The following is a 16,507-nucleotide window of genomic DNA, read 5'->3' as shown; positions in this document are numbered from 1 at the left end:
GCAAAATGAGTATCGTACAAAGAAAGAGTCAATTAAAAATCACTCCCGCTTGACTGAAACCTTTTAAGAGAACTACACGTTGTCTGCCTGGACCTTCATGTTTTCCTCGATAATGGAACATTTCTGATAAAATGTCAAGTAGATCACCTCACTTCTGCCAATTGCAGACAGCTCGTTATCAGTTACATGATAATAATGCTTTTGAATGTTAGTTTAATTCACCGTCACGGAGACCGGAGATGTTCTTAATGCTTTATTTTCACTCTTAATAGAAGTGATTTCTTTTCTTTTCTTTTCTTTTCTTGTTTTGGTATCTCAGTTTCTTTAATTTTACTGCCTCCAACTTCTTTAACGAGGGTCGTACAGGGAGGTCTCTGGCACGGTTCACGTACGAAAAAAATAGAGGATCACGGATCACGGATATAAAAATTTCGTTTTCCCCGAATCACGAAAATAAGCAAGTAAGATACTCTTTTTAATGACCTGTTCTTACACTAGAAGCAGTGTCTGAAGAAAGTAAAGTCGCGAGTGGCTAAGTCAAGGCTCCATATTGCAAATCGCATACCTAAGAGTCACTCTCGATAGACGACTCTAACCATTCGGAGGACTTGCGTCTGAAAATCACGTAGAATAGAGTGGTAAAATCACGAATAACGGTTAATAATTCAGGTTCTTCACGGGTCACGCAAAACCTTCAGGTCACGAGTCACGAAGAATAATTTCCTAAATTCACGTTTCGCGGAAAATAAAATCAGCTAATCACGCATCACGAGAATACCCCTGTACGGCCCTCTTTAATGTCAGATTTAGAAACTTGCAGAGGAGGCTCGATTGCACAGCAACCTGGCCTTTCAGTTTCCAACCAAGAAAGTTCTTCATTCAGTTACCGCCCGTGGCTTACTGAATCATAGATCATTTGAGATTCGAGAGAATAAGATGCTTCCTTGTTTCTCGTTACGATACACCGGCACGAAGATAAGTTGACCACGGATTCGGGCCACGATCGGACGTAGTCGGACGCGGTATTGGGCAGCAGCACGAATACAGACTTGACGTATCCGGTCTGGTATAATTAAAACCGCTCGGTTGATTCCCTGGAAGTCTTGGTATCGACCAATCTACATTATTGCTTCTCGACCGCCTTCCAGTGATAAAGCGCGCCATAATTGATTAGGTTCCTGGGGTGAAAAGAAAGGACAATCAGCGAGCCGAGACCACAGGGGCCCATACGAGCGGCATGTCTGTTTGTATGGTCGAAATATAAGGAAATGTATGGGAACATTGACCAGTCTTAAGGTGGCCGAACACAGTTTTCGTGCGCGCGCTTTTGGCGATGCAATTCAGCGCGCGTACAAGGATTGCAAAAAACAAACATGCCGTCAATAGAGCGATCATTTTATTTACTCAACACCCGCAGTATCTGTGCTATTTTTCTCTATAATTGAACGCAGTGTATTGATGGCTTTAGTCTTTTATCACAGATATATGTTGGAAAAGGTAAAGATGCAAAGAACTCAGCATATCTCAGCTTTTTCTTTGTTACTGTAAGAACCCAGTTAAATGCAGCGCATGCGTAGTAAGTCAAAAAATTGCGATTGAATGAAAATTTGCACTCTCGGAAACTGACGCCTATTTCTCGAGAACCACTCATTAGAATTTCACGAAATTTGGCACGAAAATACTTTAGGAAATAAGTAACTGGAGTATTGAAAATAATTGAACTTTAACAAAGGAAACTCTAGATATATACAGATTTGTATTATCCAAATACGTTTGCAATCAATTTAATCAATCAATCAATCAATCAATGTATCACGGTGTAGGATAAACGTAGGATAAGTTTGCCATCCATAGTACTATCCGAGGAAACATCCGTCTGGAAGACTGAAAAAAAATCAGGCTAACCAGCCCGAACCAGCTCTGTTCTTAGCTGTAGTTTCCAAGAAGAGAGGCCAAATTTATATCTCCATAGCAACAAAAATGGGGAACGGAGTTACTGGTCACTGTTCTATTAAGGGAGTCTTCCATTCAAATGTGTGCATGTTACGTTTCTCATCGGAAACTTGAACACTTAGAAGACTTGAAATCTCTGGAGTTTTGCGAAACCTATTTTCAACTGATGTTGTTTGATATGCGATATGTGACGATTGTTTACAATACCCAATACGCATACAAGATAGACTCAGTTCAACGTAGTTCAATGACACTTCTCTGGGTCTTCTCTGGAAACATTTCAAGTTGCATAGAATGAGAAGTCTTAGCCAGTGAGCAAGCTCACCTTTGAGTCACGCGCGCGAGCAGCGAAGAGCAGAGCGATCCGGCGGGAAGGAGTCTGGTGAAGGGGCGCCAAGAAAGTGAGCCTCACTTTCTCGTCCGGCGGCTACGTCGCGCGTGCTTGTGCACGCGCTACAACGCGAGCCTGCTCGCATGCTAGAGAAGTCTGCAGTCAGTGAGCTAAACATTCTTTCCATTTCTATTTTGCACGCCCATTATGCTTGCCACCATTTCTATGACTGGTGACTATTTGGATAGTGCATGCAACATTTATGGCCTTGCAATGCAATCCCCCGCTTGCTACAAGCTAGTTTAAAACGACCAGTTTTTTTTTTTTTTTTTTCATTGTAAATAACACTTGCCACGGCTGCGGTTTTGGATTACGGATTGTGGTTTCCGGATTGTGGTTTCCGGATTGTGGTTTCCGGATTGTGGTTTCCAGATTTCGGGTTTCGGGTTTCGGGTCGCGGGTCGCCAGTTGTGCTCCAGGGATACCATACATAGTATGAGAAATGTGTTGAAAATATGTTTATATTTTCTTAACTGAATCAATACCTTTTTTCCACAAGCTTCGTGACATCGGTTCCATTTAGCCGGCCAACAATGTTATATCATAAACTCTAGTTCATCTCTAACAACATGCAGCAGAACCACAGCTAGCCTTTGCGCAAATCATGAACTCGGAACAAGAGATTAATGATCTCTTGATTCGGAAATGATGCTTTACTGACGATCGTATGAAAAAACCCTTACGCATTTTTCTTTTCACTAAAATTCACCCCAACTCAAAGAAATTTTAAACGTTATTTAATCTTAATTAATAGGCTGAAGAATAAAACATTAGGCTGGATTATAGCAGGAAACCTCACTTGCCTGGACTAGAAACTTATCGCCACACTGTCACCTAATGTGATGTTTTGTCCTATTAATCATCGCTTGTAACGTATGTGACAGCCTCTAGGTAGAGAGACAACAATATGGTGAAGGTAACATCAATCTATATGTTAATTTAAGAACTTGTTATTAGTCAATCGACAAGTGAGGACTAGCTCAAAAAAGTCATGATGATATTTGTGCTTTATTGTCGCATCCAAGGTGATCAAAATGGACACAATCATAACCAATTAACCTTGCAGGAAATAGCAAAATAATATATATCAATATTATTCAAAACGACTTTGGCTCGGAAGCTTCTCGGACGCCTAGGTTGACTAAAACAATACAGCGTAATTTATGTGAACTGTCATAAAATAACGCACCTACATAATTTATTCCACAACGCTACTTTTAATATTTACGTTTCATTTTAGCGACAACTCCGAGACGATGGCGAGCGAGTGTGGTGTCCAGCCGTTTGTAACTCATTTCCAAGGAAAGACGAAGCTTACTTCCTGTGATTTTCTGAAGATTTTTAGGGAGTTCGATAAAGACGGTATGTTTTAACTTACGAGGTTTTTTTTTCGTGCTGTATCTTGAAGCGCGAACAGTTTTCAATAGCGCACTCGTCAGCTTTTGATGTCATTTCACCTGTTGAAATACGGTTGTTATTTTTCTTATCTTCGATCGTTAGCGGTTTTTATTTGGAAAATTTAGCCACCTGAATAATAACAGTAACAATATTTCTAAACTCAGACAGAGCTTTCTTTAAGCTCGAGAAGTGACCTCTAAGAAAGGCTGTACTGTACGCGAGTCTTCTTTTACGAAAACAAAAATCCATTTGGCTTCTTGGCAGGAACGAAATTTATTCAACAAATATCTATATGCATATATTTTTAAACATCCCTTATATAAACTAACAGCCACGAACGCCAAGCGTTGACTACAATATATTACAAGGTTTGACAAGATCTGACATGCATATGAAATAGAAAATGTTATTTTAATTCGAATTTGGCTGGTATCTTTATTTCCTCGATACTCAAGTCATTAGCAAATATCTGAGCGCAGCTTCACCACTTCTTCGATCTGAATGAAAATCTTTTCCAACATGGTTTGCAAAACCAAGGCGGCTAAAGTAAATAAAACATAAAAATAGTATTGCACTCAACTTTCTTTAATTATTTATTTCGCAGAATAAGATATCTACCCGAGATATCTTGAAAGATGTCGAAACTTCGACGTTATATTTGCACGTTTATTGTTGTATAGTCAATTTAAAAAGAAAAACAAGACGTTCTCTTTTAGCCGTGTTTTCTAACAAAATATAACGTTCCGTGTCGCTTGCCTTAAAACCATTGTACAGGCTAAAAATGAGGAACAATTATTAATTTTTAATTGGAGTCGAACAAATGTGGAATTGAATATCTAATCCATCCAAAAAATCTACGACACAAGACTTGGTTCTGCCTAATTAACATCTATTTTCGGTTGTCTTAAATATTAAGAAAGTAGTGTCGTGTTTTTCTTTTTTTGTTTCTGTTGCATTGCCTCGCCCGTTAAGTCACATAAATAATAAATCAAACGCTAAACATAATTTTCTCAGTGAACTGTAGCCTTGATATTCTTTCCTTTCTTGGGGCTCCGAAACAAGCGACCTAAAATATCCGCCGTCCGTCGAAAATTCTAAGATATCTGGCTCTTCATAATATCAAATGTGTGCTATTGCTGACGGCGCAAACGATACATTTTTTGCCCAGTGCAAAGTCAAAAAGGTTCTTAATAGTTTTCCTCACACTGTCTAAAACGAGATAAAAGCCTGTCAAGAGCGCTAAGTTATTTGTTGCGTTTTGCATTTTATGAAAGGCAATGAAGTCTGTCGAAAATTCAAATTAGCACCTGATTGGAAGAACGCTAAATAAAGTTTATGAAGCGTTTTTGCTTCAGTAAAACAAAAGCAGCTCTGAGTAAATACTGTCCAAAAAATATTCAAATTGTAAAATTTACATAAAGTACAGTCTGCAATGATAGCATTGCTTCCAAAAGCTACACAGCTTCAAGCTGTTCACCATTTTAAAGAATTGAATGGATGAAAACGAACTGTTTATCTATTAAGCACACACTCGCGTTATAAGGGAATTTTTCTCTTCAGTATGGTACAAATTTAACTCATTTCCCAAAGGCGCATGCGTTGTAACAGATATATCAGTGCAGTTCGAGATACATAGAATAGAAAACTTTTAATTTTTGCCAAAGGTATAAATGAACTAGGACTGAGAAAATCTTCACTGTTAACTGTTTGTAAACCGGTTTATATCGAGTATGGATTAAATTCCTAATCGTTAGTTTTAGAGCGCCAAAGTTCCACCTTGAACATGTGTGCAAAGGTAATGAAAGGCATACTGTAAGTTGAAAAGATCGCATAGTAAACAGAGCGTTTAGGGTTTCAACGACTTAATGAGAAGTTTACTCTGACAAGCGAAGCCATTGAGGGGTGAGTTATCTAATGGTTTAGATTATTAATTCATGTGATATTATCATAAGCGTCATTTCAGCTGTCGCGGCCAAGTGAAAATTAGCTAGTACATAGACTGCATACAGTATAAAATAATAGAGATACTCATGAGAAGACCAACATCAGTAACATCGTGCATACGGCTATTGTCTTCGAGATCATTTTAAGCACCTGTAACTTCCTTTACGTTCTTTTTTTATCTTCAAATTTTCTTGTTTGGTACTCGGCTCGCCTGTGGAGCTTGCATTCGAAGTACAGACGATATATTAGCCGGCCTCACCCAGTCGTGCGCGTACGGATCTTTTCTAAGGCCCCATCCACACTAAGCCAAGGAAATTTTAAAACGCAGCTTTATTTCCACGGTTAGGCCTTCCGTTCACACTAATCCGTCACCAAAATGGAGCTTTTCAAAAGCAATGGCGTCACGATAATCATGTGATTTCCCTGCAAGAGTTTTCTTCAAACACAAATCCAAAATGAACGGTGATTGTTTCGTTTTTAAATTACTCCAGCGTAGCGTGGACGGAAATGCGTTTTCAGAGTGAAGCCTCCGTTTTCAAAATCCTCCGGCGTGGTGTGCACTGGGCCTAAGCCAGATGCGAATGTCAGTTCCTGTTCAAATGATATAACTCGATTAAAAACAAACGCATCATACTGCAAGTGATGGAGGTTTTTTAAAACGTCCCACTGCTCAGACACGTTTTTAGCTTCTTCCCAACATGATCTCAAAGAATAGAAATAAGCTGTACCTTTATTCCGAGGGGACTACCTTGTGAAAAGGTCAGGGATGCCCGCTGGAACATTTGAATTGAAACCCGAATCAAAGGAGATCAATCTGGGTGTGGCTCAAGTTTTATTTGACCCTTAAAAGGCTGGTTTTCACTAGCGACGGAGTCCTAGTCGGAGTCGTTAGAGCGCTTACGACCTAGTGAAAATCAAAACTCAGAGTCGTAAGCAGAGTCATAAGCTCGACGGAATCGGAGTTGGAAGAATCAGAACGTTTCCATCTCTTCCGATTGCGTTTACCACTCTTTCGCTTATACGATCCATTGAAAACTGGATTGTCGAAGTCGGAAGCAGTAATGGAAGAACCAACCAATCACAAGGCCGAAAAACGAACATTGTGATTGGTTTATTCTTCCGCTTCTGCTTCCCTCTCCGGCAATCTAGTTTTCACTGAATCGTAAGCGACGGAGTCATCAGCGGATGCGTTGTTCTGCTTCCGACTCGGTCGGTTTGATTTTCGCTAGATCGTATCACTCTACGCTTCATATTACGACTCCGACAAGGCCTCCATCGTCAGTGAAAGCCAGCTACTACCAACTACAACTTAAAACCTGAAAAAGGAAACGACGGCTATTTCTATCATTCTTCGAGTGTATCTTAAAAGATACCCTTCGGCGAACGGCTAAAAATAGTGGCGTTTCGTCTTAAGCACCCTAAGACGGTCCCCTCAGTGAGACCAAAACCCTGATTTACACCCCATAGCGCAGATCCTCCTCCCCCGGCCCCCAATTTTACCAAGACATTTAGAGTTGGAATTAAAAAAACTCTCCATTGACCCTAATACCGGTGCTATGGTTCCACGTTCTAGGAAATGGTTTTATCGAAGCTGGAGAATTAGATGAATTCCTTAAAGCTCTCTGGAAAGAAGGCCACCCGGGAAAGGTAAAGAGAAAACGTTCATAAAGTTCTTTTTTTCGCCATTGCGTTTTGACATATCGCTTAAACTATCCCCATTATTAGGAATAAGACGAAAAAGTTAAGCCAAAATATTATTTAGGATTTTAACTGGAAATGCGTTTGCTATGCGTCGTTTGATAAACGGAGATGTAATTAGAACTTGGCGGTCTACAATCTCCAATTATTATCATCTTCCCTTTGTTTTAGACTGGTTATAATATTATAATGAAAGCTGCCACTCACAGAGGTTTAATTACTGACGAAAAATACAAATAGAACTGAGCAGCTGTTTTAAAAGCATTATTTTAATCATTAAGAAGCCTCTATTCCACACCGTTCATTTGGTCTGTCGACTGTGTTCGATAAACTTGCGCTTGTACCACACGAGAGACACAAGACGGGAGTTTTCACGAATCATGTACTCCTTGGGTACATTTATCCATTTCATGATCGTTTTACATAGTTAGATGTGTAATCCGTGCACGATATGTAAACATAACCAAGCTTAAAACTAAATTAACTCGCCAAATTTTTAAGTAATTTTTTTCTTCACGGCCTCCATGAAAAGCAGTTTTTATTTCATTTATTAATTTTTTTTCGCGGAGGAGGGGGGGAATTTTATTCTGTTATTGTAATTAGGAAGATGGGTCGGTTAGTTGGTTATCATAACTAGACTAATAATGGAAATACCGTGTATGAATAAAGTTATCGTATCGTGTCGTATCGTACACAAGGATCATTATTAAGGGGGACACAATTTATAGTTACAAGTAACCTGCTCCACGGCTCCGGTCTGTAGGGACGAGCGAAAGGAGAACGAAGCGAGCGAAAGAACGAGAAGGCGCCTAACTTATAAGCAATAAGCACCAAACTTTAACATTAAATATCGTTTAGATGGGTTATGCCGTTACTATAGAAACCTGTTATGTTAAGAAGATGACCATAACTTGTTAACCGATAACTGGGCATTCGTTTCATATCATTATGTGTCAGCATGGCCCGAGATGGGGGGGGGGGGGGGGGAGGGGAGGGTGTTGATCTCTCAAATTACACGTGCTCTAAAACATCTCTTAAGCCACTGACTGTTATTTTTCCGTGCAGGATGAGCCAGACGTAAACGAAATTGACAGTATGAAGGAAACAATTTTGCAGAAATTTGACGACAATTTTGATGGAAAGATCAATTTGGAAGAGGTACGTTCCAACTCCATATTGATTTGAATACGAAAATTGTACCGCAGTCTCGATCTCTCCAGAATTCTTGTTAACCAGTAGACGTTAAGCCCCGGCCAAACGATCGCAACATATCGCAACATTGTTGGGCGCAACATGTCGTGCGTTTGGCCAACCTGTTGCGATGTGTTGGGTGTTGTTGGAGGCTCAAGTTTGAAAATAATTTGCTCCCTAAGCATCCCATAATAGCTATTTGAAACAATATGATTCAAAATTGCCGCCGTATCGCCGAAGACGTCCATCGGGTAATATCACTTAGATTTTACTCAGTTTTAGCTGGGGCATTTGCGGTCACGTGACACATTTGGACCAATTACGTACGAGCGAGAACGTTTGATGGATTCTAGTTATAAGTAGCCTAGTGGTCTGTCCGTGTATATTCTAATATTGCATTTTCAATAAACAATTTTTACAGCTTGCAAAGATTCTTCCAACCGAGGAGAACTTTTTGGCACAATTTCAGCACACTACTAATTTGACAAGCGTCGACTTTTTCAAGGTTTGATGAAAATACTTATAGCCGGCATGCATGATCCGTCCATACGTCAACATATCGGGCAAATGTGATTACTTTATTTCATGTCATCGATACAGGATAAAATGATAAATTTAGTTAACTATAAGGAAAAAACTTGAACGTCTGCACTTACAGGTATTGAAATTGAAAGTATTTACGTTGAGGGGCAAATGTTCTTGAATTGCGTGGGAATATTTATAAATAAGGGTTCAAAAAATCAATTTTCCATTTTGTTTCTATTGTGCCTTGTTTTATACACATGACGTTTCTTTTCTGTTAATTTCCTTCATTGTCATTAGAATCAGTCAGCCGTTTATTTATTATTTTGAACGGCGGAACTTTCTCTGTGCCAATTTAGTCTTAGGTTTCCTTCATCCACTCAGGTTCCTTCCCGCCATATTTCCAGTTCTTTGTGTGCCATGTTTTTTCTCGACTTTTTAAGGTGTGGACTCATTATGATTTGGACCGTTCAGGTTACATCGAGAGCAACGAGCTTGAGGTACTGATGCTAAACACAGACGAAATGTTTGTCAAATGTTATTGTTGTACCTGTTATCCCAGTTATCATACAAACAGCGCGAAAGGATCAATTCTACCTTTACTTTGTCGACCCGTTCAACTCGTTTGTATGCTTTTCATTATCGACAAAAGAATATGACCGCAGGCTCAGCTCAACTCCACTGACAGTTCTTGCCTCGATTTTGGATTAATTGCCTGATTTTTAATAATATATGCTTTTCAGGGGCACACAAACGCCAATTGGTCAGAATTTGTAAGTTGTTGAGATATCAGTAGATATAGTATATAGTAATCCCCTACATTAACCCTTCTTCCAGGCTCTCGCTACCAAGATCGATTTAAAATTCCGTCTTTTTCTAATAATTAGAATATCATTCCAAAGATATCAGGGAGCCTAAATTCTCAAGTTAACTCTGTTGTTTATATATAATTATTCGTTATTCTCCATTAGGGATTCTTAGTGGACCTGCTTGGGAGAGAGGGAATGTCGCTGGACCCGCAAAGGGTCTGTGACTATAAAGATGCCATGGTAAGTCGCTTGAAAATGAACCAGATACCGTAAGGATTCGATTTAGCGCCCGGAGCGCTAATTCTCTTGAGGTGGTTTATTGGAGAGGGGCACGGAGCGCTTGGGCTCTCATAGTTACAACAACATTTGTTTCATTATTCCCTATCAGTATGTGCAATATTACGTTCAGATTAGAAAGCAGACTGCACAATTCACTTGTCGTAAGTGCATGTTACGCCTATTGAAACAGGTGCTCATGAATAAATGCCACTCAAAGCGGAGCGCTCATTAGAAAGGGGATGCTTGTTTGAAGGAGGGCGCTAAATCGAATTACTACAGTACGCTTGATTTGGAATTCGAATTACAAAAAGTTAGAAAAAGCTGATCATGGGGCTTTAGAAGAAGTCAATTTTTTTAGTACAGTAAATATAAAAAAATATAAGGAGTTCTTTCTGGCTTAACTGTCGGAGGAATTACAGCTGTGGAGTGGTCCTCAATGTTGGCTGAGTGCAATTTCCCTTGCATTAAGCGAACGCAGAACTGTGTATGTATGCTTTGGCCTCTTGCCTACCGTTTTGCAAGAACCTCTTTGAGCCCAACGTTATCCTCGTCTCACAAATGAACCATTGCCTCATTCCCTTCTTTACGCTCCTATACGTGTAAGCAGTTACGATCGGACTCTGAAATACAGATGTCATACAACACGTGCGCCGGCCTGAAAAACTTGCAACACTATTGTCTATTCCAGATTGATCTCGTTTAGCTGAGACGTGAACTGCTAGCGCTCACCTAAAGTATTGACCTGAGACCTTTTAGAACTGTGAACAGTGTTGGGGTGGAGAGGAGTGTATAGCGAACTGACTAAAAAAGAAAAACAAAAGAAAAAGAAGAAAAGCCTTCTTAGCTTCGCCTCTCCCTTCCTCCATCTACCCTTATCTTAGGAAAACCTGATGCAAACTGCTGAACTAGTACTATGAAAATAAGGACGATTTAATGGCTAAATTTCAACAGTAAGATTTGTTCGTATTCTATAAGGTAACCCTAGAACTTAAAATGAAGAATCTTGTAACTAACTATGTTTATTTTTCTTTCTGGTTGCTATTGTAATTCTTTTCGTTTTTGAATTTTTATTTAACGATTATGTATTTAGGTAACACCATTTATATGAGAATACCAATAAATTGTTGTTGTTGTTGTTGTTGTTGTTTCAATGGTCGAAATATTCATTTGAATTGGCCATTAATCCTACCTCTAGCTAGTTCTTATAGTTATCAGCGTAAAACCATGCCTTGACCATTTTTTGGCATTTCTTTCTTTCTTAGCTGGATTTGTTTGATAAAAACAAAGATGGAAAGTTGTCCCTGTCTGAAATGTCAAAGTAAGTAAGTGAAATAATTTCATTAGGGGGTCTGCAATGCTGCTAAATTTTTCGGGGTCTGTGAGCAATGCTAATAATGATCGTCAAGCGAGATGCAGAAAACGCACAAGGGAAAAATGGCCGGGTCGCCAGCAAATATGATTTAGAGATCATGTAAAAGAAACTGGACCAAGAAGCGTGTAATCCGCTTACAGTCGAGTCCCCAGTAATTGTTCCTGATCAGTGCCAAACAAATTGCAAGACGACAAATTCAATATCTTTGTTACCAGCAAAATTGATATCAACTCAACTAACGCGAAAGATTTTTAAATTTAAAAGCTTATGAAAATCCCTAACATTACGTGTTTCCCTTTGTTTGCCTCGTTATCAAAATGGCAGATTTAAACAGTCGAAGAGCGGGGTCTAGGCTCGATTACATCCGCTCATTCGAGTCCGATTCGGTTCCTACGTTCCTCCCGAGAATGCAAGCTCCTTCCTCGAAAAGCGGCTGGTAATCGAGCCTAGTCGAGAAGGGCCAGAATATTTTTATTTATAGCTTTTCGTGTTTCAGCTAGGTTCGTAGGTTTATTCTATTTTGTTTGTCTTTTGTAGGATACTCCCTATGGAGGAAAACTTTCTGAACAGGGTAAATATTTCATTAGACTTCATTTTAATGGAATTTTAATTCATAATTTATCGGAGCTTTTAGCAACTCACTTGTCAGGTTCAATATTTTGTTTCCTTTCTCTTCGTAGAAAATAAATGACGCTCAGTTCGATGACATATGGAACAAGTATGATCAGGTGAAAAAAACACACTAAACAATAGGTCAATTTGGCCTGAGAACTCTGTTGATCAAAAGGATCGTTTCCTATCGCTTCTCTCGGAAAGTCGCTAGTCTTCGAGGGTCGGGGCGGAAGGGGTCGCTGCGGTCGCTTAAACGGGTACTTATCGTGTAAACATGCACATCAAGGGAGCATTATTTATATAAAACCACGCCTAAACTTAGCTAGATTTTAGAAATAGTTAAGGTACTTCAGAGTCCAAAAAGGTAGCTGGTTTGCGGCTGTTGAAATATCTTTATTCGCTTTTCTCTTTTAAACAATTCTGTTGGGTTTTCCTAGATCATAGCCCATTTTATGTAAAGTACATTTTTAAATAGTGCTTATGGACGTCCCTTATGCAAGAGTCCATCCTACCGTTGTATCTTGTGTTTCCCAACGTAATTATTTTTCCAAAATAGTCGAACTAAATTTGAGGTTGCTGCATTCGGAGCGTTGGGTAATTACTTCATGATTTGCAATACTAACGATCGTTTAATTCAGCGCTATTCTCCGGGGGAAAGGGGGGTGTTGGGGTAGTCACTTAGGGTAAAGTAACTACTTATGTAATTGTTATGGTGCAAATCTGAAAAAACGAATTCCGCATCTATTTACATGGATCTAAATGTTTTGGTTCGCAGGATGGCAGTGGTTTCATTGCTGACGATGAAATTGACGCCCTCATCCACGATCTCTTGAAGAGGAATAGCGAAGTAAGTTTGTGTTTTTTGTAAGCCTGATTAAACAAAATCATGGCCACGAACCACTCGAGGAACGTCAGCTTCGACGCTTTAAAAATGGAGCCGTCTGTATAAGGGGGTTGCATGGAATCAGTCATCAGTGAAATTTTCACTGATTTCTTAGCTTTCAGTTAGCCCTCGGACGTACAAGCTAACTCGTACCCCCACCGTGGTACAAGGGGGCCCGGGTGGATGAAACCCCTCCCCTGGGTTTTCGTTCTGTTAAGGCACAGCGAAATAAATTTACTTTGATTAGATATCCCTGAGCTTGCGCTACAACTTGATACCATTTTTGTTATAGTTCTGACGTCATAGTTTAAGTTTAGAGTTCCATATAAAAAGAGATAGTAGCAGGGAGAACCTTAATTCCCATTATCTAGTGTCACACACCGTCCTTTCATTAAAAATTATAAAGTAAAACCTAAGTGTATTTTATGGAAAAATATGATTTGCTGAAAAAAAGGTAAATAGTAGACAATTACTACTTCCGGGGCAGTAACTTAACAGGACAGAGTTGAACTAATTTTAAAAAATGCTTGGTTTACACATGACATAAAAGCGGAGAGAATTCCACTCTTTGACGTAACGATTAACAATTTCTGAGCAATCATTAGCTTTTGCAGATTTCAGATCTCGGCGATCAGTTTAAAATGCGCAGTCAGCCGCCAGCTGACGGTTTAAACTGTGACCAGTTCTGAGCTATAAATCCTATCCAGTAAGCTCTCTTACAATTTAATGCTGATGTTTTAGTTTTGCAACGGTTGCCTGGACGCAAACGAATCAGGGGCCTGTTTCTCGAAAGCCCCGGAAACTTTTCGTGCCCGAAAAGCCATTTTTAGTTAATCGGTATTTAAAGACAGAGAGGTGTATACTCCTGAAACTTGTTGTACACAATGGAACCTCTGTTTATATTAAGAATATGTGAATAAAACAGCTCTGTAACCATAAGGTTTGAGATTTTGCTACGGCTTTCCGGGTGCGAAAACTTTTGGGGACCTTCGACAAACGGGCCCCAAGTACCGTAAAAACCCCACGTTAAAGCCCTGGGCTTATTTAATTTTATGAGGGGTTTTGGGTGGGCTTATAAATGGGTATAAATGGGGCTTATATACGGGGGGGAGGCATATAAGCGGAATAAAAAAAGATGTTTCGGGACGACGAGATAAAACGTATCTGAGAAACAAATTAAAGCTAACATACCATTACATTTAGAGCTCTTACCCGATTTACCCTAATACGCTATTATTACCCTATTAGCCTATAACTTTCGATCAGAACGAAGGGACGCACTTATACATTAGATGGGCTTATATCCGGGCGGTATATCCCAAATAGTATCTTTGTTAGCAAATAGAAGGGCTTGTATTCGGGTGGGGGGGGGGGGGGGCTTATAACCGGGGGAGCTTTAACGCGAAATTTTACGGTAAACATTAGCGCCTTATTTCCCACGCGGGAAGAAGGAATTAACAAAGATTATTGGCCAACCTGAAACTGGCCATTTTGTGATAATACAAAGAACGATAACCAAGTTAAACGTTTCTGTTTCCAATATTTTCAGGGAGAAGTGGAAGTCGAAGATATTAAAAAATTCAAGGCCGTGCTAATGGAATCTTTTGACACCAATAAAGATGGAAAGATTGGGAAGGACGAGCTAAAACTATTGCTCGTTGCACAGAAGTCCTAAGAGACAATTTCGTCCACTAAACCTTGTAATAATACGATAAGTAAAGAAAATATAGCTGTTCAACTTTCTGCATGGCGTAGATATTAATCAATTACTAGTTTAATAAAGTGTTTTGGTTTTGGCCGACCAATATGTGTATCGAATTTTTATCTATCTCATAGCCATCCACTCAACCATTGAATAAACCAACCAAACTGAACCGATAAGCGAAATAACCAACTCAGGGATCAACCAACCCACCACTAACGTACCAACCAACTGACCAACCAATCAACCACACCCCCACCCACCCAACCGACCGACCAACCAGCCAACCAACCAACCAACCAACCAACCAACCAACCAACCAACCAGCCAACCAACCAACCAGCCAACCAACCAACCAGCCAACCAACCAACTAATTTACCAACTAATCTGCTAAGCGACCAACCATCTACCCAAACAACCACCCATACAATCAACCGACCAAGTTCCAAACCACCAACAACCAACTAATACTCCACTCCACGCCAGTCCATTTCACTGCACTCCACAGTGCTTCTCTCCACTCCACTCCACTTCATTCTATTTCCATGCCGCCATTTTTCCACACCGCTCTACTCCACTCCACTCCGCTCCGCTCCACTTTGTTCAACTCCACTCCACTCCGCCCCACTCCACTCCACCTCTCCACTTCACTTCGCTCCACTCCACGCCAGTCCACTTCGCTTCACTCCACTCTACTTTTATCCACTTCCCTTCGCTCCACTCCAATCTACTCCGGCCACTTCTCTCCCCTTCCCTTCGCTCCACTGCACTCCGACTCCAATCCACTCCACTTTATTTTACATCTGTTCACTCCGCTCCACGTCGCTCACTCCACTCGACTTCTCTCCACTCCACTCCACTTCGTTCCACTCTACTTCACTCTACTCCACTTCACTCCATTTCACTTCGCTTCACTCCACTCCTCTCCATTCAACTTCCCTCCACTCTACTCCACTTCACTCCATTTCACTTTGCTTCACTCCACTCCACTCCACTCCACTTCGTTCCAATCCACTCCATTTCACTTCGTTCCACTCCAATTCACTCCACTTCGCTCCAGTCAGTGTACGAGCGCGACATGCGCGCGAGCAGCGAAGCGAATTAGTTATTTGAGTTTGGCGGGAAAACGCCATTGCCAGCCTAGTCCCTCACAGCCAACGTAGCCCCCCTCAGCGTATGTTGAAGCGCCTCTTGAAGCCCATTGTGATGCCTTCCACAGCCAGACACATGACTCCTGCAGCCCAGCTGTAAAAATGGGTACCAGCGAAATTAATGCTAAGGGTGGAACCCCATGATGGACTAACATCCTATCCAGGAGAAATACAACTGCAATAGAAAATGGAAGTGAAGCCGCTTGGCCCGACATAGACTTAACGTAATTACTGTCTTTACAGACAGGTAACTGGAAATAGGTTTTGGATTTTAATCCATAAAAAAATTTCATAAATTATACATTAAAGCGTATCATAGATTTTTTTAACTACGCTTATATAAAAATTGATTTTGATTCAGTTTATGTGCTTTTTTTCTTTTTTTTTTTTTTTAAAAAATCAAATAGAAACACTGCCCGTTCACAGATTGATCGTGTGTCCCCAAAGCGACGACATAAAGTTTACAGGATACAACCCTTTCCCATTATATAAACCGCACAAAAAAAGCGGCTGATATTGAGCTTTTAGCTCATCAAGTTCATCCAATAACAGCAGCCAGAACAAATGATTTGTTCAAATTTGGAGATCTTCTGTCGTGGTC

At 40.2% G+C, this 16,507-nt stretch overlaps 1 protein-coding gene across 1 annotated transcript; it reads left to right on the top strand.

The window, feature by feature from the left end:
- Window positions 1-3,503: 3,503 nt before the first annotated feature.
- On the top strand, window positions 3,504-14,847 carry LOC145465582 (calretinin-like). The gene is made up of 11 exons (XM_081449359.1): window positions 3,504-3,706; window positions 7,260-7,333; window positions 8,450-8,542; window positions 8,997-9,080; window positions 9,541-9,597; window positions 10,069-10,146; window positions 11,448-11,503; window positions 12,095-12,128; window positions 12,238-12,285; window positions 12,945-13,016; window positions 14,602-14,847. Exons 1-11 carry the CDS (start codon window positions 3,601-3,603, stop codon window positions 14,725-14,727), a joined length of 828 nt encoding a protein of 275 aa, XP_081305485.1. The 5' UTR covers window positions 3,504-3,600; the 3' UTR covers window positions 14,728-14,847.
- The last annotated feature ends 1,660 nt before the right edge of the window (window positions 14,848-16,507 follow it).

This window comes from Orbicella franksi, chromosome 13 (assembly GCF_964199315.1).
Source record: "Orbicella franksi chromosome 13, jaOrbFran1.1, whole genome shotgun sequence".
NCBI lineage: Eukaryota > Metazoa > Cnidaria > Anthozoa > Scleractinia > Merulinidae > Orbicella > Orbicella franksi.
This window is presented reverse-complemented; position numbering and strand designations above follow the sequence as displayed.

Bases quoted from the DNA above. Each gene is read 5' to 3' on its own strand.
- LOC145465582 (XM_081449359.1), top strand. From the start codon at position 3,601: ATGGCGAGCGAGTGTGGTGTCCAGCCGTTTGTAACTCATTTCCAAGGA. The intron at 12,286-12,944 runs GTGAAAAAAACA...TTTGGTTCGCAG, and splicing joins TATGGAACAAGTATGATCAG to GATGGCAGTGGTTTCATTGC. The intron at 13,017-14,601 runs GTAAGTTTGTGT...CAATATTTTCAG, and splicing joins TCTTGAAGAGGAATAGCGAA to GGAGAAGTGGAAGTCGAAGA.